Here is a 24,830-nt window from a genome sequence, read left to right as displayed (position 1 = left end):
CTGCCTCCTGACTCTGCTCGTCAGGCTCTGTGCCAGCATTCGGCTCACCTTCTCCAGCCCCACTGGGTGCCACCTCCTGGGCTGGAGTTCTGGGCTGCGCTCCAACATCGTTATCGCTACTTGGCAGCAGGACAAATTGTTTCTGCAAGGAGTGCAACCTTGGCCAGCTGCTTTCTTCATTGAACTGGGCACTCTTACTAAGTGTTATCTTGCTTTTGCTATTGCAGAAACGATAACACCTGGCCCTTGGCTTGTAGCCCAGAAAAATTAGGCTCTCTGCCCGGACATCCCCCTCCCCGCTACTCGTGGAGTGGATGCCAACCCGAGCCCGTGACCCAAAGACTTTTAAAGAACTCAAATCTGGGGTCTTGTTCAACAGTAACCTGTAAGGCACATTTTTCACAGTATTACACCAAACCCTATTTTGCAAAAAAACAGCTGCATGTATGGTTTCTGCCCAATAGGTCATTGGCAGTTGTGCATCCTCTAACATGCAATACATCACATTCTGCAATACAGCCCCATGCCCATTTTCTCGGGGCGTTGCCGGGTTCGTCAGACGGTGGGCGATGCCCTTGTTCTCCAGCCAACGTTTCATCTGGTTAGATAAGAATTCCCCCCCTCTGTCGGTTTGTACAGCTAGGAGATTAACCCCTAATTGTCTCTCCACTGCTTTGACCCACTTGGTGAATGTCTTATACACCTCAGACTTATGCACCATGGTGAAAACCCACGCGTACCTCGTGTGGTCGTCGGTGGCCACCAAGCAGTATCTCCTCCCCGACAGACTCTTTGGCAATGGGCCAATAACGTCTAAATGGACTAGTTCCAGGGCTCGTGTGCTTTCCCTTGAGCTTTCTTTAGCAACAGCACACGCCTTGCTTTTGGTCTTCTTGCAGACCTGGCAATCCAAGTAACATTTGCAAGGATTTACTTTCAAACTAGGCACAAGCTCCAGGGTTTTCTTTAACGCCCTAAATCCGCAGTGCCCAAGTCTCCTATGGAGCAAATGTATACAATTATTGTGCACAGGCTCATTCGACACCTGAGCCACCTGGGCACAATCACTCTGGACCACATACAGTTTACCTTCCCTCTTTCCTGTCACAAGCAACTTTCCCCCACCTCCCAGGATTTTGCAGCAGGTTTTCTCAAATCTCACCTGGTATCCCTGGTCAAACAGTGTGCTAACACTCAACAGGTTAGACTGCAGTGAGGGTACATACAACACATTTTGCAACATACATTTCAGTGCAGGAAATTCCACATTGCCTGAGCAAACAGAATTGGCAGTGGTCCCATCAGCCAATCTCACATACTTATGCTCAGGACTGTCAATGTTTTTCAACAACTCCTTCTCGCAGCAGAGATGGCTCGTTGCCCCGGAGTCTAAAATCCAAGCAGACCCTGTGCTCTCTACTGCAGACGTGACCAGCCGGGTTGCTTCCTCACACGGGCTGGCGGTCCTCCGCTCTCGCCGCACACGCCCCCGCCTCTTCTCCCTCTCAGGGCAAGCTCGGAGCAGGTGCTGCGACGACCCGCATCCATAGCAGCGACGGACTGCAAACGCAGTCGGCTCCACTTCCTCCACCTTCGGACGCCTGCCAGCAGCAAAAGCTGGCTCATTCTTGGCTGTCTTCCCGGACACACCGATAACAGCACGCTGCCCGGCCGACACCCCCGGACAGCTCACGGCCGCAATTCTCTCTTGGAAGTCAAGCAGGTGGGCACAGACGTATTCCATGGTCAGGGTCGCTACGTCCACCGTCTCCAGAGAAGTTATCAGGGGAGTGTACTCAGGTGGCAACGACGACAGCAAAATGTACACTCTGTCGTCTGGAGCTACAGTCTTGCCTCTTGCCTCCAGCTCAACGAAACAGTCCGTTAGCCGTTTGATGTGATCTTTCACACACCCTCCAGCCGGCATAACGGTGCGGAACATCCTCCTTGTCAAGGCCATGAGGGAACCAGCAGTGGTGCTAACATGCACCGCACTCAACGCGTCCCAGGCAGCCTTGGGAGTGTCCTTGCCTCGCACATAAAACAGCTGGTCATCTCCTATAGACAGCACTATGTTGGCCAGTGCCTTATCCGATAACACAGTCTCGGCAGGAGATAAGTCAGCAGGGGGGTTACTCACGAACAGCCATTGCCCTTCACGCTTGAGGTAGTGTTGCATTCTCAGGCTCCACACCGCGTAGTTGGCTGAGGTGAGCTTCTCAACGGCTACTCCAAGCTGTTGCTGAGCCATCGTGCCGACTCCTCCTCACGGCTGGCTGCCGACGTCCCTCTGGCTCTCAAACAGAGAACGGTGGTGCTTCTGTGTCCTTCACCGGCGTTCCTCGCCTCCGGCTCTTTCCAAACTCACAGTCAGCTCAACTCTCAACTCTCTCCTCCGCGCAGCGGAACCGCCCTGGGCCCATAACCCTGTCGGAGCGGGAGTAGCAGAGTGAGGGAGATGACTTGCCCGACACAGGGCTTCAGGAAAGAAAATCAGGCAGACACGTGCAACTAGTGCCAAAAGGTGTATTAACATATATACACAACAAGTGCTCTCTTGTGCAGTCTATACAATATCACCTCCACGGACAAAGTGCTTCGCCTAACCACCATCTCACAGGGAGAGACCTGTGTGATGCACACACAGATCATATATAGTCCAAGCAGCCAATCCTGGCCGTGCTGACTCAGCAGATTGCATCACTTGGCTTCTGCCGGCTCAAGCCGGTCTGCTGATCAGGTCACTGTGACCTAGCCTGGCAGCTAGATCACCAGCTGTCATACTGTAGCTGTCAGACTGGGTTTATGTAGATTCTTGCTCCAACAGTCTGTATGGTATGAAACCCGCTGTGGTCCCTCTCCTCCCCAAAGCTTGCTATCCCCAGGCTCCACCCACCAAATCTCCAGGAATCTCCCTATCTAGAATCAACCTTATACCAATCCCACACTTTCTCCCTCCCCTTTTAATTACATGTGTTTTAACAATTAGAGGCAGCAGTCAGGCATGGGGGCATCAGCTGTAGGAATGCATTTGAATTTGTTCAGACGCATCCAAGTTGCTCCGTGAACAATCAGTTTCCTAATTGACTAGCGAGCAGGATGTGAGCCGAATGAGAGGGTTCCTAAAAGTTATTAATAAGTAAAAGAAAATGCAACATGTTCAAGAACGCTGAACAACCACAAATGACAAGAAATTTTTATGAAGCATATCAGAATGATCTATAAGGATGTATTTCCATATTTGTTTTATTAATAAAAGGATACCAAACTTGGGCAGATTTTATAGAATTGCTGTTACTTCTTGGCCGCACTGGAGTAGTATGTTTAGCCAGCACATATTGTTCGTGGAATTAATTATAGCAGTTACTTTCCCCCCACTATTTTCAGTATTTCAGTATTGGGTCATGACAGAACATTCACACTATATGTGTGAGAAATCAGTGTTATATCTTGGGGGAATAAAATCCAACAATGGTCATTACTGGTCACTACTGTTGTACATTGTACATTGTACTAATATGATATGGATGAAAATACCAAAAATACATCAATTTATTTTTTAAAAAGTCTTCACATCCATCCATGAAGAGGATGCTGGTGCATTAACAAAAACCATAGAACTGGAAATAGATCCAGGTGGGCAGCCATGTTGGTCTGAAGCAGTAGAACAAATTTTGAGTCCAGTGGCACCTTTAAGACCAACAAAAGTTTGTTTAAGATATGAGCTTTCGTGTGCAGGCACACTTTCTCAGATACATAGAAATGAGGAAGTGTGTCTGCACACAAAAGCTCATAACTTGAATAAACTTTTGTTGGTCTTAAAGGTGCCACTGGACTCAGAATTAGTTAATAGAACTAGAAGTTATTGAACATGAGCTCCCACTCAGTCAGAGCTATAATAAGGGCAATTGAGGCTGTTGCCTCAAGTGCACAAAGCTGAAGGGTAGTGGCATACCCAGGCTATTTGGTGCTTGGGGCAGATAATTTTTAACACTCCCTTCATCTTTTTTTCCTGTCAAGTCACAGCTGACTTATGGCGACCCCATAGGGTTTTCAAGGCAAGAGACAATTTGGAGGTGGTTTGCCATTGCCTGTATCTGTGCCTCCCCCACCTCCAAAGGTCTCTTGCCTTGAAACCCCTACAGGGTTTCCATAAGTCAACTGTGACTTGGTGGCAAAAAATAAAATAAAATCCATCACACGTGTTCTAAGCAGGCACTTGAAAGGGTTCTGTTCTCTATTTTGAAGCCCAAGAGCTGACCAGCCCAAACATCTACAAGGCATTTTGAAGAGCTAGAAGTCTAATTAACACTAGCCAAAACATCACAAAATAGTGATTGCAAGCTTCAGCAGACTGGATGTTAAGAAACACACTACCCTTGAAGTGGGTGCCCCCATCTGCCATTGTTTCCAAAGGACTAAAGTCAATCCAGAGAATAGCTGCAGTAGAAGTGAAGGTGGATGGGGGATTTTTGCAAGCCCAGCATAACCCAGTGCCATTGAGAATTCCATTTGATTTCAAGCACAGAATCACAGTCCAAAGGGGGGCGGCGGAGGTTGGAAGCCTAGCAATACCAGTGCAATATACAGTGCCCCGCAAACCCAGTGCAGAATCATAGTCCGGGTGGGGGGTGGGGTTGGAAGCCCAGCAAAACTAGTGCACACTGCTCCTACAAAGTAGTTTCCATAAGGTTCTCAACTCATCTTCTACCCAGCCAGCTAGAGTTTCTTTGCTTCAGCCAGAGAAGGGCATCATGGGCCACCAGACCACTCTCTGGATCCTAATGGGCCTGACCATTTTTTGATGAGCAAAGGATCAGGATCAACAGGTGCCCATGTTCGTAGTTTTCTGTGAGCAACTTAGAAATGATATAATGCTTCCTATTTTTCTTCTTGACGTGGAGTCATAGAACTCATTTCTGATCAAAGTTGTGCTTACTAGCCTATATTCCATAATGCTAAATATCCTTGCCAGAGTAAATTATGCACTCACTAATCCAGTGATGCATCACATAGTTCATGGGAGGACATCACAGTGCTAAGGTCTCTGATTTGTCTGTGTGATAATGTCACCGGGTAGGGAGTGAGGGCAGTGTAAGCGAACAAGCAGACATTTTTAACTGGCATAAATTTCATGAAAAACTTCACTCTAGTTCGTCACTTATCTACAAGCTGCTTGAGTTAAACTGATCCACACAAAAAGTACAGAACAGCCTTATTCTCTGGTTGACTGTTCTCTGAAGACAATCCTCTCCACTACATCCATATTCCACCATTTTTCTTCCTCACATAGTTTAGCTATTACCTCAGCACAGATTACTCATTAGCGCACCTCTAATCCCCTGTCCAGTTTTGTGTGGCTGCTGTATATTTCATCTTTAATTGGCCCATTACCTCACTAAAGGAAAGATGCCTAGCACTGAACTTCTTGTGCCTTCCTCTTAACTCCTCTCCCTTTTTTATCTGCTTTGTTCTCCATTTATTTTTGGAATCGCAACCTGAATCTGTATCCTATCACACCAGCCTGCAGCCTTTTGAGCTCTCTCCATCTTCTCCATGCCCTTCTTTCTCCCCATAAAAAATTAATCAAATGTCGTCTATCCTTCCTTTGTAATATTAGATTCTCATTGTGTGCCTGCTCCTGGAAATCAGAGCTAATCTCTTACCACACTATTTCCCTTTGCAGCCTTTGCTGTTCAAAACACCAACCAACTCCACTTTGGCCTTTCCTGCCTCTAGTAAATTCAGAAAGATTGAATGGCTAAAATGATAAGAGTTTAAGAACCCTGCTGGATCAGACAAAGGGCTCATCTTGCTGACCATCTATCCTGTTTCCAACAGCAGCCATCCAGATCTGTTTATTGATTGATGACATTTTAAATCTGCCTTTCTCCAAGCAAGGACTCAAGGCAGATTACAATGTTAAAGAAACCACTATAAAACAAAGCGCTCAATCCTAACAAATGCATCAACTTTTCAAAATTTGCACACAGAGAAATCACATCTATGTAGCTCAGTTTTGCACAGCCTCCAGAAAACCAATATAGTGGAGCCTTCATGCTGGATGAGCAGTGACTGAAGTAGCTCTGGAAAGAATTCTCACATGCCTGAAGGAAAGAACCTTCAATAGACCATGGTCTGCAGAACTGTTGCAGTGGAGCATTATGAAAATGCAATCCGTTAGATGTGTGGATCCCATGCTGTAAAGGGCTTTAATAGGCAATCACCAGTGCATTGAACTGATGTAAAAAATGAATAGGATACCAATGATAGACTGTCCAAATAGGTGTCATATGTCTATTGCGTATAGCTCCAGATAGTAGGCACCCTGCAGCATCCAAATAAAATTTCTGGATTCTTCTCAAGGGCAGCCACAGCCTCAAGATTAGTGTAGTATGAATGAGCATGGCCAAGATGATGTAGGTATTTCCAGAAAGATGCAGATCATGAAGTCAATCGATGCCTCTCAGGTTTGTCCCCAAACAACTGATGTTCAAATATGTATGTTCCAGTTTGTTATCATGGACAATAGCTATAGAAAGACCTACCCTGTATGAATAAATCCAATAACCATAGCCATCATCATATCATGTTGCAACGAATTCCAGATGTTCACTGTGCAGTGTTTGAACAAGCACAGTCTTTTGTTTGCCCTGGATCTACTGCCAATAAATTTTGCCAGGTGACTCCAAGTTTTGGAACAATGAGAGTGAGAGAAAAAGTAATTTCTGTATCCATTACACTGTTTATAATTTCATAAGCCTGTGTCATGTCCCCCTCACTGCCTATGACCCCTTTATTCTTAGAATTGTATGTTCTGTTATTGATGTTTTAAGTATTTTCTGATGTTGTCCTTAACTTCAGTATTTATTGTATTTACCTTAGGATCAATGTTCCCTCTAAGCTGCAGAGTCTCCATTGACTTTCAAACTCCGGTTTACAAGATCAGACCATATTAGCCAACAATAGCCAATGTCTAGGAAGTTAGCATACAGGATGTGAGGGAGGTAGGCATCCACAGTCATTTGTCCCAGGATTGAATAGTCAGAAGTTTACCTGAACATGGTGACAAAGGTACAATAATTTATCTGGAATTTATTTATTTATTTGTGATGTAAAGATCTTGTGCTTTGAAAAGTCTTTGCTTTCAAGGCAGCTTCCAGCAACAATTAAACCTGTAGTGCAGGGGTGGCCAACAGTAGCTCTCCAGATGTTTTTTGCCTACAAGTCCCATCAGCCCCAGCCATTGGCCATGCTGGCTGGGGCTGATGGGAGTTGTAGGCAAAAACATCTGGAGAGCTACCGTTGGCCACCCCTGCGTAGTGAAATCACCAATAAAAACAAGAGATAAAGAATAATTAGACATGTCATTGGCAAGGAGGATCAGCAATAAAGGAACCAGTAAATCCCACAGCAGTCAAATCAGCTGTAAGAAGGATGATGCAATTAAAAGTTCAATTTTTAATAGAAGGCCAGGGAAGAACCAAAAAAAAAAATTGCCAGACGCCTAAAATGTATCATCCTCTGGGTGAATTTCTACAAGGAGGCAGTTCCATAAATGAAGTGCCACACCTCTGGCACTGAGCTTTCTTCAGAAGGTGGAGCACATGTATCAGCACCTCAGAAGCCTTTCCATACAGTGATCACATTCAAGTAGGATGTATGGGGCTGCTCTAGAAAACAATTCTTAAACATTAGTAGTACAAAACACTGCAGACAGGTTATTTTCTAGGCTTTAGGGATCATACTATCCAGTTCTGATAGTACTTTATTGCTTGTGCTCCCTAAGTGAGAATTATGCCTCTGGGCCCGCAAGCCATGCACAACTGCGCTCATATTGAGGTGCTTCTCCAGGCCCCAGTGAATTAGTTGGATGGATCTGTGAATGTGGATAGGGATGTCGTAGGGATCACTGGTAAAACACAGTATCATTGCAATCCTCTACAGAGTTACTCTAGTCTAAGCCCATTAATGGTAATAGGCTTAGACTGGAGTAACTTTGCACAGGATTGCACTGTATATGTACCTAGAGCTGGATGCTAGGTATATGTACCTAGAACCGCTTGCAGGGAGGGCGGAATAAAAATCTGAACAACAAAAAATCTAAACAAATATGTATCAATACTTCTAGATCTCAAGGATGATTAGACTTTAAAATGGTATAAATAAATTGATAGTTGTAGCCCAACTGACTTTAATGGGGGGTGGGGGGTGGGATATATAATTTCTCAACTATTTCAAATGAGACACTGAAACACCATCAAGATTTTAAAAAATGATGCAGGCCATTGTGGGAGAACATATTTAGTATCCTCATTTTATTTATAGAAAAAGATGCAGAAACCCTGCATGGGATTGTATCTTAGTCATGTGTTTGACACATGAGTCTAAGGCTCCTGTAACAAAATATGCATCTAAAAATGTAGCCGGCATGCTTGTTTTCTGCATCCGAGTTATAGATAGTCTGTTGTATTGTCATCGGGTGCTGTTTAAAAGGTGTTGAGTAAGTTTCCACTCAGACTGTTAAATGCCAGTGGCATTCAGGGAATCTCTTATGCCTTGTGAAATCAGATCACCTCCTTCCCCCTCCCAGAATGGAAAAGCTGGGAGATGCTGCCAAAAACGAATGAACAGCCATAATGAAACATGTCATACACATCCTGCTTGTATTATATTTCAGCTGCATAAATGGATTTAAAAGAGATCAGACCTAGACTATAAGGCAGAAATGAAAGAAAGCAATATCTCCAAGAAGGCTAAACTAATTCATTTTGCTAAACCTCTCAAATGCGGTATCAGTGCAGCAGTTACTTACATGTCACATGTAACCTACACCTCTATTTAATATCCCAGCTGATTAAAGAGAGAATGACAGGGAGTCTGAAAAGATTTAGCCATGCAGTGCATGCTTATTTTAGTGCGCAAGTCAAAAGCTACAAATCTTTTGTTTTTTAATTTGACCTTTCCTCATTTGCACAGATCCATATGGTCTGCCTGCATTCTTCTCCTCTAGTCAATCTTCCCAAAAGGATATCCCTGCAGGGCACCCATTAACAAACTCCCAAGACACATTTATATGAATCTTATATTTATTGTATTTTTTAGGATTTTTGTATTTATATGAGTTTTTCCTCCCCCTTTCCCACCATATACTCCAGCAATCTGGATGAAGAACATAATTAGCAGGACTCCATTGGGGGTCTCTGAAATTTTATTGTTTTAATCTTTATTACTGTGTTGTTTTAATCTATGAATTTTTTTCTGATTCACATCATCCAGAGCCTGGTTTGGGCTGGGATGGGGTGATTCAGTAAATCTAATAAATAATAATAATAATGTGTGTGTGCATACACCTGGATGTCATGGTGACCTCTGTTTACTGACCCCTACTGGGGGCCCGGAGGGTGTTCAGGGAGGTGACTGAATAAAGTCTGCCCCCACCTCCCAACTTCTGGTATTCAAAGGAGCTCTCCCATCTAAGTACTTCCCAGAGTTGAGCCTGCCTAACTTCCAAAACCTGGTGTGATTGGGCTTGCCTGGGCTATCCATGTCAGGGCTTTATTGTATTTTATCATTTTATACTTGCTGCTGAACTGCCCAGAGAGTTTTGGCTACAGGCAGTATAGAATGTTAATAGTGATAATAATAGGCATGCATCTGTGTGAACATATTTACTAGAGGAGCCAGCTGTATCTAGCAGAGAGCAGGTCAGTGGTCAAAAAGTCATCATCTTTTATTCCTAAGCTGGTGTATTTTTAAAGAATGGGGGAAACTGAACTGGCTGATAAATTTATAGAAAAACTGATTTTATTCACTGACTATTGCAATATGAGATTTCAGGATAATATTCAACGACCTGAGCTTTTTAAAATGACGACCAAAGCTAAAATGCCACACCTTAACAAAAAATGTTTCTGAAGAATGGTGGGATGTAAGTAACAGTAGGCCTGTTCACATGTTAGAGGGAACTCACCTGCATCCTGCATGTACATGCATACATCTATTTTTATAAGGAAAAGCCAATGTTCATTCACTTTACAAACGAGACCAGGGATCCGGGTGTAGATAAATGTAGGATTTACCTCATATGTTGAGCTGTACATGTGTTGACCATAACATAGGGTTGCCAGGCCCAATTCAAGAAATATCTGGGGACTTTGGGGGTGGAGCCAGGAGACTTTGGGGGTGGCGTCAGGAGCAAGATTGTGACAAACATGATTGAACTCCAAAGGGAGTTCTGGTCATCACAGTTAAAGGGACTGCACACCTTTTAAATGCCTTCCCTCCATTGAAAATAATGAAGGATAGGGGCGCCTTCTTTGGGGACCCCCTGGTCCAATCCTTTTGAAACTTGGAGGATGTTTGGGGGAGAGGAATCAGATGCTATGCTGCAAATTTGGTGCCTCTACCTCAAAAAACAACCCGCAGATCAATTTTCCATTATACCCTATGGGAATTGGTCTCCATAGGGAATAATGGAGTACCCAGCAGACATTCCGCACCCCCCCACACTTTCTGATGACCCTGAAGTGGGAGGAGGGCCTCCAAACCAGGTGATCTTCTGACTCCACCTGGGGTTTGGCAACCCTACCATAACATGAGAATTGCTCAGTACAAGAATAAAGAAAAATCAAATTTACACTGTGCTCGGATTGTATGTGCATTCACTGTAACTTGGGAACAGGACTAGAGTTGACTTTTATTTAGGGGAGAGACTATGGTCCAAAGACAGAGCATCTACTTGACATGCAGAAGGTCCCAGGGTCAGTCCCTGACATCTCCAGTTCAAGGAATTGGGTAGTAAGTGATGTGAAAGACCCTTCATTGAGATCCTGGAGAACTGACCCAAGCCATACAGACAGTATTGGCCATGATAAATTAATGGTCTGACTCGGTATACAGGGCAGCTTCATATATTTCTCTGTAGTTATCATTTTGCACTGCTTGTTTTTGTGTTTGTACAAAAACATATTTGAGAGAAAGGAAAATAACACTGTTTTTAAGATTCCAGTGAATGGGTGGCCATGTGCAATGTGCTCTTTATCCCTAGATTGGCATCCTTTGCAAGCAAGGATATCACAAAAGTTACTAATTCTGGGAAATCCCACTTTTTGGGAAAGTTACTAATTCTGGGAAATCCCACTTTTTGTTCTTGGCCTGGCAAAACATTTCAAATTCTAGTTTGTTCTTTTTTTACTTTCCAGCCCTGCTTCTTTCCAACTCCAAGGGTAGTTTGCTCATTTATGTATAAGCAACTCATAGTGGTGAATTTTGAGGCCCTCCCTCCAGAGAAATGATTCAGACAGCAATTCCTGAGATGATTTTGTGCTAGTTGCCCTGTTCACATGTCATACTGATTGCATGTGCAACCTGCTTGTACGTGTGTGCACCCGTTTGTAAGAGAGTCAACAAGCGTTCACTTTAGCAGTGAAAGTGGGGACCAGTGTGTGGATAAATGTAATAATAATAATATTTAATTTATATCCCTCTCTCCTCGCCAAAGCAGGCTCAGGGTGGCTCACAACATAAAACTTCAACAATTAAAACAATACATATTATAAATCAAACATACATATTATATATCATAAACATACATGTATAAATCATACATTAAAACCATCTAAGTTAATTTGGTGTTAAAATCTTGATGTGCACATTTTACAGTTTTTCCATGGCAATGGTATGCCTTCTACAGTAACTTGGTCTTAAGTTAAGGCCAGTTGAAAAAGAGTGGTCTTGTAGGCTCTGCGGAACTGGTCAAGGCTCTGCAAGGCCCGCATCTCCTCTGGTATTTGGTTCCACCAGTGGAGGGGCTACAATCGAGAAGGCCCTTTCTCTGGTGACTTTCAGTTTGGCTTCCCTCAGCCTGGGGATTACCAATAGATTTTGAGAACCAGATCGCAGTACCCTCTTGAGAATATATGGGGAGAGACAGGTCCTCGGCCATATAAGGCTTTAAAGGTGATAACAGCACCTTGTAATGAATCCGGTACACTATTGGCAGCCAGTGCAGTTCCCGCAGCCCTGGCTGTATGTGCTCCCATCTAGGGAGTCCCAATAACAGCTTGGCCACTGTGTTCTGCACTAGCTGCAGTTTCCAGGTTCGGCACAGGGGCAGCCCCTGTCATGGGTGCTGGGGACCCTGCAGAGGAAGTTGAGCCTGCAGAAGAAACTGTGCCCCTGCCACCTGCACCAGTGCCCCTGCCTCCTGCTGGAGAAGATCCCAGCCCCCCCTGCCTCGCCCTCTCGGGTGGCGCGTGTGCGTGACCGCCTCCGTCAGGACCTCAGGGATCGGAGGAGGGCGGCACGCTCACAAGCAAGACACTCCCTGAGCCCTGAGTTTTGAGAGGATTCTGGCCCTTCTAAGAGCAAGGATGCTTGAATTGTAACAGGATCCTGGCTGCCTCTCTGAGCCAGCAATTAGCCCAAATGGGCAACAGCCAGCAGAGGGCTATATAGCTGTAGGCTTTGGGAGGAGGCTCTGTGGAAGCAACTAGTCATCTCCCTGATGTTCTTGCATCCACTCCGGCTTGACTTTGGTTTCTGGACTCCCTGACTTTGGCTTGTGACTTCTGGACTCTCTGACCTCGGCTTCTGGACCTCGGACCTGCGATACTTGTACAGTGATTCGGATTTGGTGCCCCGGACCCTCCTGCTTACTGGCTACAGACCTCGGACTGCCCCTGGACTTTGCCTGACCCGGCCCCAGCCGTGACAGCCCCATGTAGAGGGCATTACAGTAGTCCAACCTCAAGGTGACCATTGCATGGATCACTGTTGCCAGGTCGCTGTGCTACAGGAAGGGAACCAACTGCCTCGTCTGCCTAAGATGAAAAAAAAAAGTGGATTTAGCAGTGGCTGCTATCTGGGCCTCCATTGACAGGGCAAGCTCCAGTAGCACCCCCAAGCTCTTGGCCTTGCATGCCGTTTTCAGTGGCACACAGTCAAATGCTGGTAGGGGGATTTCCCTGCCCAGACCACCACGACTCTGGCAAAGGACCTCACTCTTCACTGGATTCAACTTCAACCTACTCAGCCTGAGCCATCCTGCCACAGCTTGCAACGCCAGGTCCAGATTTTCTGGGACACAGGCCATCCATCCAACAGTAGATAGAGTTGGGTGTCATCAGCATATTGGTGACAACCCAACACATACCTCCGGGCAATCTGGGCAAGGGGGCGCATGTAGATGTTGAATAACATCGGGGAGAGCACCGCCCCCTGTGGCACCCCACAATTAAGTGGGTGCCTCCGGAACAGTTCACTCCCAATCACCACTCTTTGTCCCCAACCATCAAGGAAAGAGGAAAGCCATTGTAAGGCCAACCCCTGAATCCTCGGTGAGACGGTGGGTCAGTAACTGATGGTCGACAGTATCGAAAGCAAACGACAGGTTTAACAGCATCAGCACTGCTGAGCCACCTCGATCCAGATGCTGTTGGAGGTCATCCACCAGGGCGACCAGCACTGTCTCCGTCCCATGACCTGGGCAAAAGCCGGACTGGTGGGGATCTAAAACGGAAGTGTCATCCAGGAAACTCTGTAACTGTAATGCTACTGCCCTCTCAATAATTTTACCCAAAAAGGATAAATTGGAGACCGGCTGATAATGTGCCAATTTGGTCAGATTTTTCAGGAGAGGGCAGACCACATCCTCTTTAAGAGGCGTTGGAAAAAAACCCCTCTGAGAGGGATCTATTTACGATGTCCCTTATAGGACATCTAAGCTCCCTCTGGCAAGCATTAATTAGCCAGGAGGGGCATGGGTCCAAATCACAAGTTGTTGGGCATACAGTAGAGGATTCTGTTGACTTCCTCCAGGCTGAGCATGTTGAAGCAGTCCAGAACTGGTCCAGAAGACAGGCATGGGGCCTCGAGTTCACATACTGTTTCCAATGTGGCAGGGAGGTCGTGGCAGAAATGTAGGGTTTCAGTCACATGCTTGACCTGTACACATGAGAATTAATCAACAATCAAGTGTACATGTATACACAGATTGTACATGTGTTCACCATAACTTGTTAATAGGGGTGTGCCTGGCTGTGACTGGACCACATCCTTACTGACTAAGCCAATCTTTGCAGCACACAGCAAGATAGGCAAAGTGGTGTTCTGTGCTACATTTCTAAGGTGCTTAAAAATCCACTTTTGGCTCTGTTTAAGTTCTATGATCACTTTCTGTCTTCTTTTCCATTTTCAAATGCAGCCGCTAGGGCTGTTTTTTCAAGAATAGCATTGATGGCAAAAGAAAAGGAGCTCTTTAATCTTTCCCCCCTGCCACTCCCCCACTGAAAAAAATATCCCTGAGCCTTTTTTCCCTTTAAGGGGGTGGGGTGGGGGGAGATATGGGAATATATAAAGGAGGCTGTGGTTGACTTTCACAGCTGTACCATCAGGTGTGTCTTACATCCAATATTCCTCAAAGCATGTTTTTTAGGCAACTGAGCAGACTTGGTTTGTGCTTTTAAGTGCACCTTATCTGACCCTGACCAGCAGCTACATACGATGGCTTCAACATGATTACTGTTTTATTATCTTAATATGACATCATTGGCCATCTGGCTGTTTTGAAATGGGAAGGAGCCTCTAATCCTGTGCTGTAATGGTAACTAAGATGTATACTAGCAAATCCCTTGGATGTTTGGAGGGTTTGCTTTTGAAAATGCCAGCCCCTTTCCCTCTTTGCATATATTCTGTTTGCTTGTGCTTATACAGTGCTTTTTAGTCATTCTGTCTTTCCCTTTAGCTTGCAGCATTTTATATTTTATTGATTTATCTATACATATTTTATTATTTACATATTTATTCATTTATGTATATATTGTGTTATTTATGCATTGTGCAGTTTTTGTATATTGGCTATCCATTTATCCAGATGACCTGATGTCTCCAGTTAAAAGGCTCATGTAGTAGGTGGTGTGAAAGATCTCTGCCTGAAAGTCAAAGTAGACAATAATGAGGCCAACACAATAAAGCAGCTTCATGTGTCAGCTTGCACACAAAAAAGCAAGATTTAGATTTCTAAAGTGGGTCACCCACAAGGACAATGGGCATCACATTTTCTCCTCTCCCACTATTTCATATGAGGGAAGGCAGCATGGTGTAGGCTGATCTCATCAGATCTTGGCTACTAAGCAGGGTCATTACTTGGAAAGGGAAGCCACAAAAGAAAACTCTGCAGAGGAAGGCAATGGCAAACCATCTTACTTGCCTTGAAAGCCCCTTGCTGGGGTCACCATAAATTGGCTGCAACCTGACAGCACTTTATACACACACACAAACTTTGTTGGTCTTAAACATGCCACTGGACGTGAACTTTGTTATACATAATCTATTCCCTCTCTTCTTTCCCTGAAAGCTCCATTACCTTTCCTCCTTTCCTGCTGCCTTTGCTCCTTTTATTTATTTTATTTACTTTCCATTTATATCCCGCCCATTCCAAATGGACTCAGGGCGGCTAACAATCATATAAAAACCAACATCTCAATTTCAAATATAAAACAATAAGATAGTCAATTATAATTTAAAACAATTTAAAATAAAGTATTGGTGCCATACAGAGTATACAATTTATCTGTGGTGGTCCTTCTGGTGGAGTTGCCCAGTAGCATAAAAGCGGCAGCCTTCTCCCCTAGTTGTTATAGGCCTGTTTAAAAAGTTCAGTTTTACAAGCTCTGCGGAATTGGGAGAGATCCTGCAAAGCTCTTATGGCCTCAGGGAGCGCATGCCACAACATTGGTGCTGCCACTGAGAAGGCCCTGGCCCGTGTAACGCCCAGTCTGGCCTCCCTTGGTCTGGGGATGAACAATAGATTTTTAGTTCCTGAATGCAGTGCTCTCTGGGGAACATATGGGGAAAGGTGGTCCCTTAGATAGACAGGTCTTCAGCCATACAGGGCTTTAAAGGTCAATACCAGCACTTTGAAATGGACTCAGAACACAATAGGCAGCCAGTGCAGCTCTTTCAGCACTGGTTGAATGTGCTCCCATCTCGGGAGTCCCATTAACAACCTTCCCACCCAGCAGCCACCCTACCCTTCAATTTTCCTTCCTTCTCTATCCCTGGTAGCTTCTCCCTGGGAAAAGTATGGGCAATTTATACAGTCCTGGCCACTGGGCCAGGCCCAGTTATGCAAGACAGAACCCCCAAGGACTTGTGCAGGGCTCCTCAGATTCCCCTGTATCCCTTTCCCCATACTAGTTCCACTTTCCCTCCTTCTACTGACAGAAACCAAGCCTTCAACTTGCAGTACTGTGTGTTTGTCTATGAATAGCCTATGAGGGTATTTGGTCATTAAAGCTACAGGCTCAGCTTCTATTATTAGTGGAACATTTAACTCCCAGTGTATTTTTTAAAATTTATTTTTTTCTGTAAACCTTGGGCTTTTCTCAAATTTATCCTGTCTGTTCATGACTTACAGACACTGGATTTAAGTATCCACAGATTTGGCCACACTGAGAATTAGATATAATGAAGGGAAAATGGCACAGTGGCCTAGAATTCTCCGTGATGTTTTCAGCCTTCCAATGAAGTAAAATGACTGCAGTGTCAAAATCCCTACTTGCTCTGAAACTTAATGGGTGACCCCAGTAGGGTTGCCAATCCCCAGGTGGTGGCAGGGGATCCCCTGGTTTGGGGGCTTTTCTCCCACTTCAGGGTCATCAGAAAGTGGTGGGAGTGGGAGGGAAATGTCTACTGGACACTCCATAGTTCCCTATGGAGACTGATTCACATAGGGTATAATGGAGAATTGATCCATTGGTATCTGGAGCACTGGAGGGTTGCTTTTTGAGGTAGCAGCACCAAATCTGCAGCATAGCATCTGGTGCCTCTCCTCAAAAACCCCTCCAAGTTTCAAAATGATTGGACCTTGGGGTCCAATTCTATGAGCCCTCAAAGAAGGTGCCCCTATCCTTCATTATTCCAAGTGGAGGAAAGGCATTTAAAAGGAGCATGGTCCCTTTAAATGTGATGGCCAGAACTCCCTTCAGAGTTCAGTTGTGCTTGTCACAGCCTTGCTCCTGACTCCACCCCCAATGACGCCAGATATTTATTGAATTATACCTGGCAACCCTAGACCCCAGGCCAGTCATTATTTCCTGGCCTAACCTAACTCACAGGGTTGTTATGACTTGATAAAATGGAAGAAAGGAACTATCCTGAATTCCTCATAGTAAGGGTTGGATAAAAATGTACTAAGCCAATAATATGGATATTATGTGTTAAATGTAAAATACATTGAGTACTGCATGCTAGTTACATATGTAGTAGTTACAAAAAGCAGTCGTGCAAAGAACACATAGGGTTGCCAGGTGTGACGTGATGCTGGACAGTCCTCCACTGCCCACTGGAGGAGAGTCTGTTTGGCATAGAGGTTAAGTGTGCAGACTCCTGTCTGGGAGAACCGGGTTTGATTTCCCACTCCTCCACATGCACCTGCTGGAGTGACCTTGGGCAAGCCACAGTTCTCTCCAGAGCAATTCTCTCAGAGTTCTCTCAGCCCCACCCATCTCTGTTAGGGTGCTGCGGGGAGGGGAAGGGAAAGGAGATTGTAAGCCATTCTGAGACTCCGAGTGAAGGGGGGACTATAAATCCATACTCTTCTTCTCTTCTTCTGCTGTTGCACCAAAGTCCTGGTGCCTATCAGTGTGATGGGAGGGGAAAGTGGGGGAAACTAGAGTTGCCAACTCTGGGTTAGAAAATTCCTGAAGATTTGGGGATAGAGCCTGGAGAGACCAGGTTTGTGGAGGAGAGTGGCTTCAGGGAGAATACTGCCAAAGCAGCCATTTTATCCAGGGGGATTGATCTCTGTAGTGTAAAGATCAGCTGTAATTTTGGGAGATGTCTAGCCCATCTTGCAGGTTGGCAGGAGAAACTGGATTGCTGATGCCATAATGTTATTTCTGGGTGAATGCCTCTAGGAATTCCAGCGATCTCTATGGTCTCTACTATGGATATTTGTGGATTTCCTAGACAGTATGACTTCCATTTTGCCCAAGAGCATCCCTAGAAATCTCCCAGGAGTTGCCAGTGGAGGGCTGGCAACTCTAGAAAGTAATAAGTTATAAAGTGTGTGAGCTAGCTGACAGTCCTGAGATTTCAACCTGTGCCCTGAGAATGGATCCAGAAATTTTAAGAGTTTTCAAACTCCCAAAATGTGAGTCTGCAAATGATCCCCAACACCTGAGACTTCAGACTAAAGCTTGAAATCTTGGCAACTCTAATCATAGCAGAGATTACAGAGGTGTCCCAGTCTCACTGAGTAGGGTGCACACACCTAAGCATTCAGATGTTCCAGTTTCTGGGAAGGCAATGGTGGTATAGTCAAGAACTCGGTGCCTCAGCATAAGCTTCATCTTTGAACATTACCTTGGCCATTTAGGGTTGTCAGCTCTGGGTTGGAAAATACCTGGAGATTTGGGAGGTAAAGCCTGGGAAGGGTGGGATTTGGGAATGGGAGGGACCTCAGTAGGGTATAATGCCATAAAGTTAAGGTTGCGGGCTCTGGGTTGGGAAATACCTGGAGATTTTGGGGATGGAGCCTGGTGAGGGCAGTGTTTGAGAAGGGGAGGGATCTCAGAAGAATATAATGCCATAGAGTCCACCCTCCAAAGCAGTTATTTTCTCCAGGAGAACTTCCCCAAACCTTGCCCCCCCCCCAGACTCTACCTTTCAAATCTCCAGGTATTTCTCAGTCCAGAACTGGCAACACTAATTGAATCTCCACTATTGAAACTTCCATGTTGCCAACAATACCAAGTGGGCCTAAGGCCCTGCCCAAACCCTTGTGTATTAAGTATGGTAGGTAATGGTATCTGCATTCTCCTCCTGACGCAGATGCAAGTTTAGATTTTTCCAGCCTGTGGCAGCAGCCAGTCAAGCTGTGTAACCTGCTTGTGTTTGTAAGTTCCTTACTGTGTGAAGAATAGAAACAGTGAAAGACTGGAAGAGCAGTGAAGAGCAAAGATAAGATGAAATGCAGAGCAAGAAAGAAAAAAGAGACCGAAAGGAAGCAAAAAGCTAAAACCGAGTCTCAAACTGCAAGCAACAGCACAGACTTATTCCTTTAAACCCATGTTGGCTCCAATCACATATGAGACAGGAACAGAGTCTAATTATTATTGCAAAAGTAGGATGCTAAGTCCTCACTTTGACAGCCTATTTCTTCTTGGTCTCTTCCTCTGAGAGCTCTACTCCTTGCCCAAGCTCAGAAAACTCTCCCTTCTATCGCTTGACACTAGATAGTCCTGAATTCAAACAAATGGATCTGGCCCCAGTGCTAGAGGAAAAAGAGGTGGAGAGAGTGAAAAAGAGGAGGGCAACAGAGCTCGGATTGTACAGACATTTATAATGGTACAAATGGTGAAAGGAAGGTTCTCTGGAGAGACAGCATAAAAAAAACTCTAAATCAGGGGTTCCCAATCTTTTTATGCCCATGGGCACCTTTGGAATTCTGAGAAAGGGGAGTGGGCATAATCACAAAATGGCTGCCACAGAAGGGGCCAACTATGTAATATCAGGGATTGAGGTTATATAAAACTCTAATAGTGACTCTTCAGTATTTCAGACAAGCTCTGTTTGACAGAATTTCTTTTAATCTGCACAGCCAATCAGAAGCCCCACTGGAGAAAGCCCACCTACTTTCTAAAATCACTTGGTGGGCATCAGGAAAGTTATTGGCAGAGGCCATGGCACCCATGAGCAACACATTGAGGACTCCTGTTCTAAATAAATGTTACAGAGAAAAGTCAGAAGCAACTTGACAACATTTAACATATCCACAAAATAAAAAAAACTTAAAAATGTGGTCCTTAAAGTGATTTGAGTTGTAAACCCTTTTTTCATGTACTAAAAAAAGTGGTGGGTGTTTTTTTTTTTTTCAATCAATCCTTTTCTTTTTTTCATAACTTTCCTAGGGCTCCGTCCTAAGAGAACTCTGCGCTTAGTATTGTGGACTGGAGAGGAGCAAGGTGGAGTAGGAGCTGAACAATACTACAAGTTGCATAAGGTACGTGATTGCAGCTCCCTCAAGCAGGTGCCTTCTCCAGTTCAACTTTTTTTGGTTCTGACTTAAAATGTAAGAGTGAGCAAACTTGCAAACAAGCCATGGCCCATGAGATGGTTGTTTCAGCCCAGAATCAGACCTAGTGTTGCCAACTCCAGGCTGGGAAATTCCTAGAGATTTGGGGGTGGAGCCTGGGGAGGGCAAGGTTTGGGGAGGGAAGAGACCTCAGCTGAGTATCATGCCATGAAGTCTACCCTCCAAAGCAGCCATTTCCCCCAGGGGAACTGATCTCTGCAATCTGAAGACCAGTGGTAATTCTGGGAGATCGCCCAGCCTCACATGGAAGCTGGCAACTCTAGGCAGAATTCAGGTTCAGTGTGTGAATGAGAGAAGGGTGTGTAGTCCAAATCAAAAGTGGACATTAGCCACACAAAATGTTGGAAGCTCTTCATTGTAGAGAAAATTTCATATCAAATCACAGCTCCAATGAGCTTTGTTAAACTTAAAGGTCTCCTGTTTTATTTATTTATTTATTTTTAAAAAAATTCCGTTATACCTTTCTTTTATTAAATAATATGAAAGATGGCTAACTTAAAACTTCCAAGTTATATATATTTTTAACTTTTTTATCTTGCCCTTCCTCCAGGAAGCACAGGGTTGCATGGATGGTTCTTCCCTCCTCCATTTTATTTTTCACAAAAACCCCTGTGAGGTAGAACAGACTAAAGAGAGTGACTGGTTCAAGGTCATCCAGTGTTTGATGGAAAATTAAACTAGGGGGTTGTGGGGTTTTTTTTCCTAGCACAAATTTCTAATTACTACACTACACCGTACTGGCTCTGTTGTAATATATGGAGTGTCAACTTGACTTATATCTAACTATGCTATTAAAGAGTACTGTAGTTATATGACAATTTTGGCAGGAAATTTCCATCTCCTGACCAGCCAGGTCAAGCATCCCCTGGATCTTTAGAAAGTTCTAGAAAGCTTTACAATCTTCTGTCTGTGACTCACCTGCACTATCACAGTGTGTGCCTGCCCAAAAACTCACAGCAAACAGTTAAAGGTAAAGCTTCCAAACTCCTTCCAGGTGCAGGGGATTCCTGCTCCCAGCACATGTTTCCTGCTACAACTGGAGGAAGAAAAATAATGACAACAATATGCAAATGTAAACTTTGTATGATTATTTTAAAGAAGACATTGTTCTCTGAAAAGCTGCAGCAAGAGGAGAAACAAGCATCATCCATTCTGCCTCTGATGAGTTGCCATCAAAACTTCACCCATAGTATAATTTGAAGTGGTTTGGGGGCTCGCAGATCAAACATCTTGATCAGTTTCCTCAAAGAACTTTAATCAGACTAGCAATTTTTAGTGGAGTTGAAGAGAGCTCCAAATATATCTAGGCACTTAACCAAGTTTTACTTAATGCAAAATTTGAAGTGAATTTGGGGACTGGTGAAGCATCTGAGGATTTTTGGAGAAGGCCAAAATACCAGCAGACATGACTAATCTGTCTATCAGAGGAAAGAAAATACTTTTTTACACAATGAGTGATTAAATGTGGAATTTGCTGCCAGAGGATATAGTGATGGCCACAGGAATAGAATGCTGTAAAAGGGAATTAGACACATTATTGGAGGATAGGTGTATCAGTAGTTACCCATCCATGGTGACTGCAGGGAACTTCTACATTCAGAGGCAGTGAACCTCAGAATATCAGTGCCAGGAGGCAAGGTCAGGGGAAGGCCCCAGTCTCTGTGCCCTGTTGTTGGACCTCCAGAGGAACTGGTTGGCCACTGTGTAAGACACTGTGTAAGACAAGGGCTAGGTGGTCCAATGGTCTGATTCAGCAGGGCTCTTTTTATGTTTTTATAGTGTAATGTATTCTTCAGAAGAGCACCATGGTGCAGTGGTAAGCTGCAGTACTGCAGTTCAAACTCTGTGCTGACAGCCAGAGTTCAATCCTGGCAGAAGCTGGGTTCAGGTAGCCGGCTCAAGGTTGACTCAGTCTTCCATCCTTCCGAGGTCGGTACAATGAGTACTCAGCTTGTTGAAGGTAAAGTGTAGATATCAGGGGAAGGCAATGGCAAACCACCCCATTAAAAAAGTCTGCCGTGACAATGTCATGATGTGACGCCGCCCCAGAATCAGAAACAACTGGTGTTTGCACCTTTACCTTTTTATTCTTCAGCAACAATGGAGCTTTGTTCTGCATAAGATGAGTTCTGTCTACACATGACTAATATTGTCAAAGCATACTTCCTGGAATTCTGGAACATGACTTCCTGATGCCTGATTCCTTCTGTCTTGAAAACTTAAGATGGTTTTTCATGTAATGGTCTTCCATGCAATGACCTGTTATGAAACACCATTAAAATATTCTGCAGTTATTAGATCTTTTGGATAACATCAGTGGCTAGCATGGGGGGGGGGGGGGGAAATAAACTAACTGCCCGTGAATTGAGATGAAGGGAAACTTCAGCAAAATATGTACTTCCTTTATGGTACAACATCTTGATAAGCTGTTGGATTGAAATCAATGAGGGAACAGTTATCATAGCTTTAGAATTTCACTTTCACCAATGAAATATTAATGGTATGGAATCAAGCATGTCCTGAACATCATCAACATATTTGCAATGCCTTGTAAATGAAAAAAACTTCTAAAACTCAGGGTTGGCTTGAAAGTAAAATATAACAGGATTTCTGTGTTTCATGTAATGTCGTTGCAATTGTATCTTCAAAGTGTGGTATAGCATGAGGAATGACTTGATAAAATTGTCTCAAAGCCAGAAGTGATTACTATATAAACATGCCATAGCTAACCCAGTTTAAAGTTTTCATATACTTCCTTACTCACAAAATTAATTAAGTAAACTATATGCAGAAGCTTTTATCATTGTTGGCCAACTCTTGCAGGGTACCAGCCAAACTCCAACATTCTCTCACACTCTTCCGGAATTGTGTCTTGATCTCAGCCAAAGGTATTTGTTCTTTTTTGTGAAGCAGCAACCACTGTCACCCAATCAATGGAAAAGGATTCTTTGTTCTTCTGCTTGTTTTGCCCCTCTCACAAGCAAATTTTCTCCAACAAAAATGGACCTTACAGTTTTGCTGCCTGCATACACAAGCTTTCGTTCGCCCCTAAGCAGCTGTTGAATTTCCCCCAGATTTCATCCTCATTGTCACTGTTTCTCGCTTTGTCAAAAAGTTTACATCTCTCTTCTGGAGAGCCAGTTTGGTGTAGTGGTTAAGTGTGCGGACTCTTATCTGGGAGAACCGGGTTTGATTCCCCACTCCTCCACTTGCACCTGCTGAAATGGCCTTGGGTCAGCCATAGCCCTGGCAGAGCTTGTCCTTGAAAGGGCAGCTGCTGTGAGAGCCCTCTCCAGCCCCACCCACCTCACAGGGTGTCTGTTGTGGGGGAGGAAGGTAAAGGAGATTGTGAGCCGCTCTGAGACTCTTCCGAGTGGAGGGCGGGATATAAATCCAATATCTTCTATCTTCTTCTATCACTGATCTTATTTATTGCAAATTTTGGTCAGGGAATAGCATAAATAATTCTATTTAATATTCTGAATAATAGAGGGAATAAAGCTAGGAACTGAGCATTATTGAATCATATCAAGCTATTGAAAAACCTGTTGGTGGGGGAAAATTAGTAAAATGGCATGATTCTGGAAACTTTTCCCATCTTTTTCTATGTATCAAATTTAATCTGTTGTCATTATGGAAAATTGGTGGTGTATCTATCTGCACAAAAGTCTTCATTTGAACTAAGTGGAAAACATAAACAGATTAATATTGTACGTGGCACTTTGGTGTGAAAAAACATTTTAACCTTTTGTTGAGATTCTGCCCACATTTCCAAAAAATGGATTATGAGAGAATGAAGATTTCTTGCAAGATGGTAATTATTCAAAGGCAAATATGATCAATTATTTCAACTTTTAAGTCTTACTATTATAAAGGGTACTATTTAAAGATTATTGGATAATTCATTTATGAGGGTGGATTCACTGTGAGCCTGGTTGATTGCATTAGGAGACTGTGATTAAACACTTCCACTTAAGAAAACAATTAACCAGCAAGTTGACAAATACTGTGAGTTTTCATGGACAAAAATGTAGCTGTCCTTGTAATAGAAATGTATACAATTATGGATTCATAGCTCAGTTTTACTTTAGAGGAACTTTAATGGTGGTGTATATTCTGGCAGATGTAAAAAGTTCCGTATCAGTGTTTGCTGTTAATTAAGGAGGTCAGTGGCAAATGTCAGAGAATTCTAGTATTTACCAACTTCTTTATGGCAAATAGTCAGTTTTATCTTCATATACCATAGTCAAGAGAAGCTGGAAAACAAGCAACACAAGTGAAATGACACAAGCCAATGACACAATTGTTCAACTATTCTTTCAACAAATTACCCAATTTAATTCTCATTTCTGCCCTCTTTCTTTCCTGGTTCGCCTGGAAAACATCCAGGATGGAGAATAAATTAATTGCTTTTTTGACATTTCTTATATGTGTTACAGTTTCTCTAAAAGTATTCTGGATACTGGGGTGGATCCAGCCAGCTTTTTGCAGGGTCCCCTCTAAGCACCAAAAAAACTCTGTTGAAGATCATGGGAACAGACATGACAGGAGTGTTGTAAGGATGGAAATTAGGTGAGTCAGTGAAAAAACTGGCTGAATCCAACCCACTAACTGATTAATTGCAACAAATCAATGTCAGTGAACAATTGTTTCCAGGATTGTTTGTAGCCCACTACGTAGACTTCATGGGAGAGAAAGTGACATGGTACAACCTGAACTTGTCAGATCT

General features: G+C 43.9%; 1 protein-coding gene across 3 annotated transcripts in view; it reads left to right on the top strand.

Moving 5' to 3' along the window:
- Positions 1–24,830, top strand: part of CPQ (carboxypeptidase Q) — a 272,969-nt gene that overhangs the window by 172,147 nt on the left and 75,992 nt on the right. For all 3 annotated transcript variants that reach the window (XM_060243464.1, XM_060243462.1, XM_060243463.1), the window contains exon 7: positions 19,917–20,008. In XM_060243464.1, the coding sequence (XP_060099447.1) occupies positions 19,917–20,008 (92 nt within the window). The remainder of the gene's footprint in view (positions 1–19,916; positions 20,009–24,830) is intronic.

This window comes from Heteronotia binoei, chromosome 7 (genome assembly GCF_032191835.1).
Source record: "Heteronotia binoei isolate CCM8104 ecotype False Entrance Well chromosome 7, APGP_CSIRO_Hbin_v1, whole genome shotgun sequence".
In the NCBI taxonomy this organism is placed as follows: domain Eukaryota; kingdom Metazoa; phylum Chordata; class Lepidosauria; order Squamata; family Gekkonidae; genus Heteronotia; species Heteronotia binoei.
Note: the sequence above shows the minus strand (reverse complement) of the source record. Positions and strands in the feature narration are given on the sequence as shown.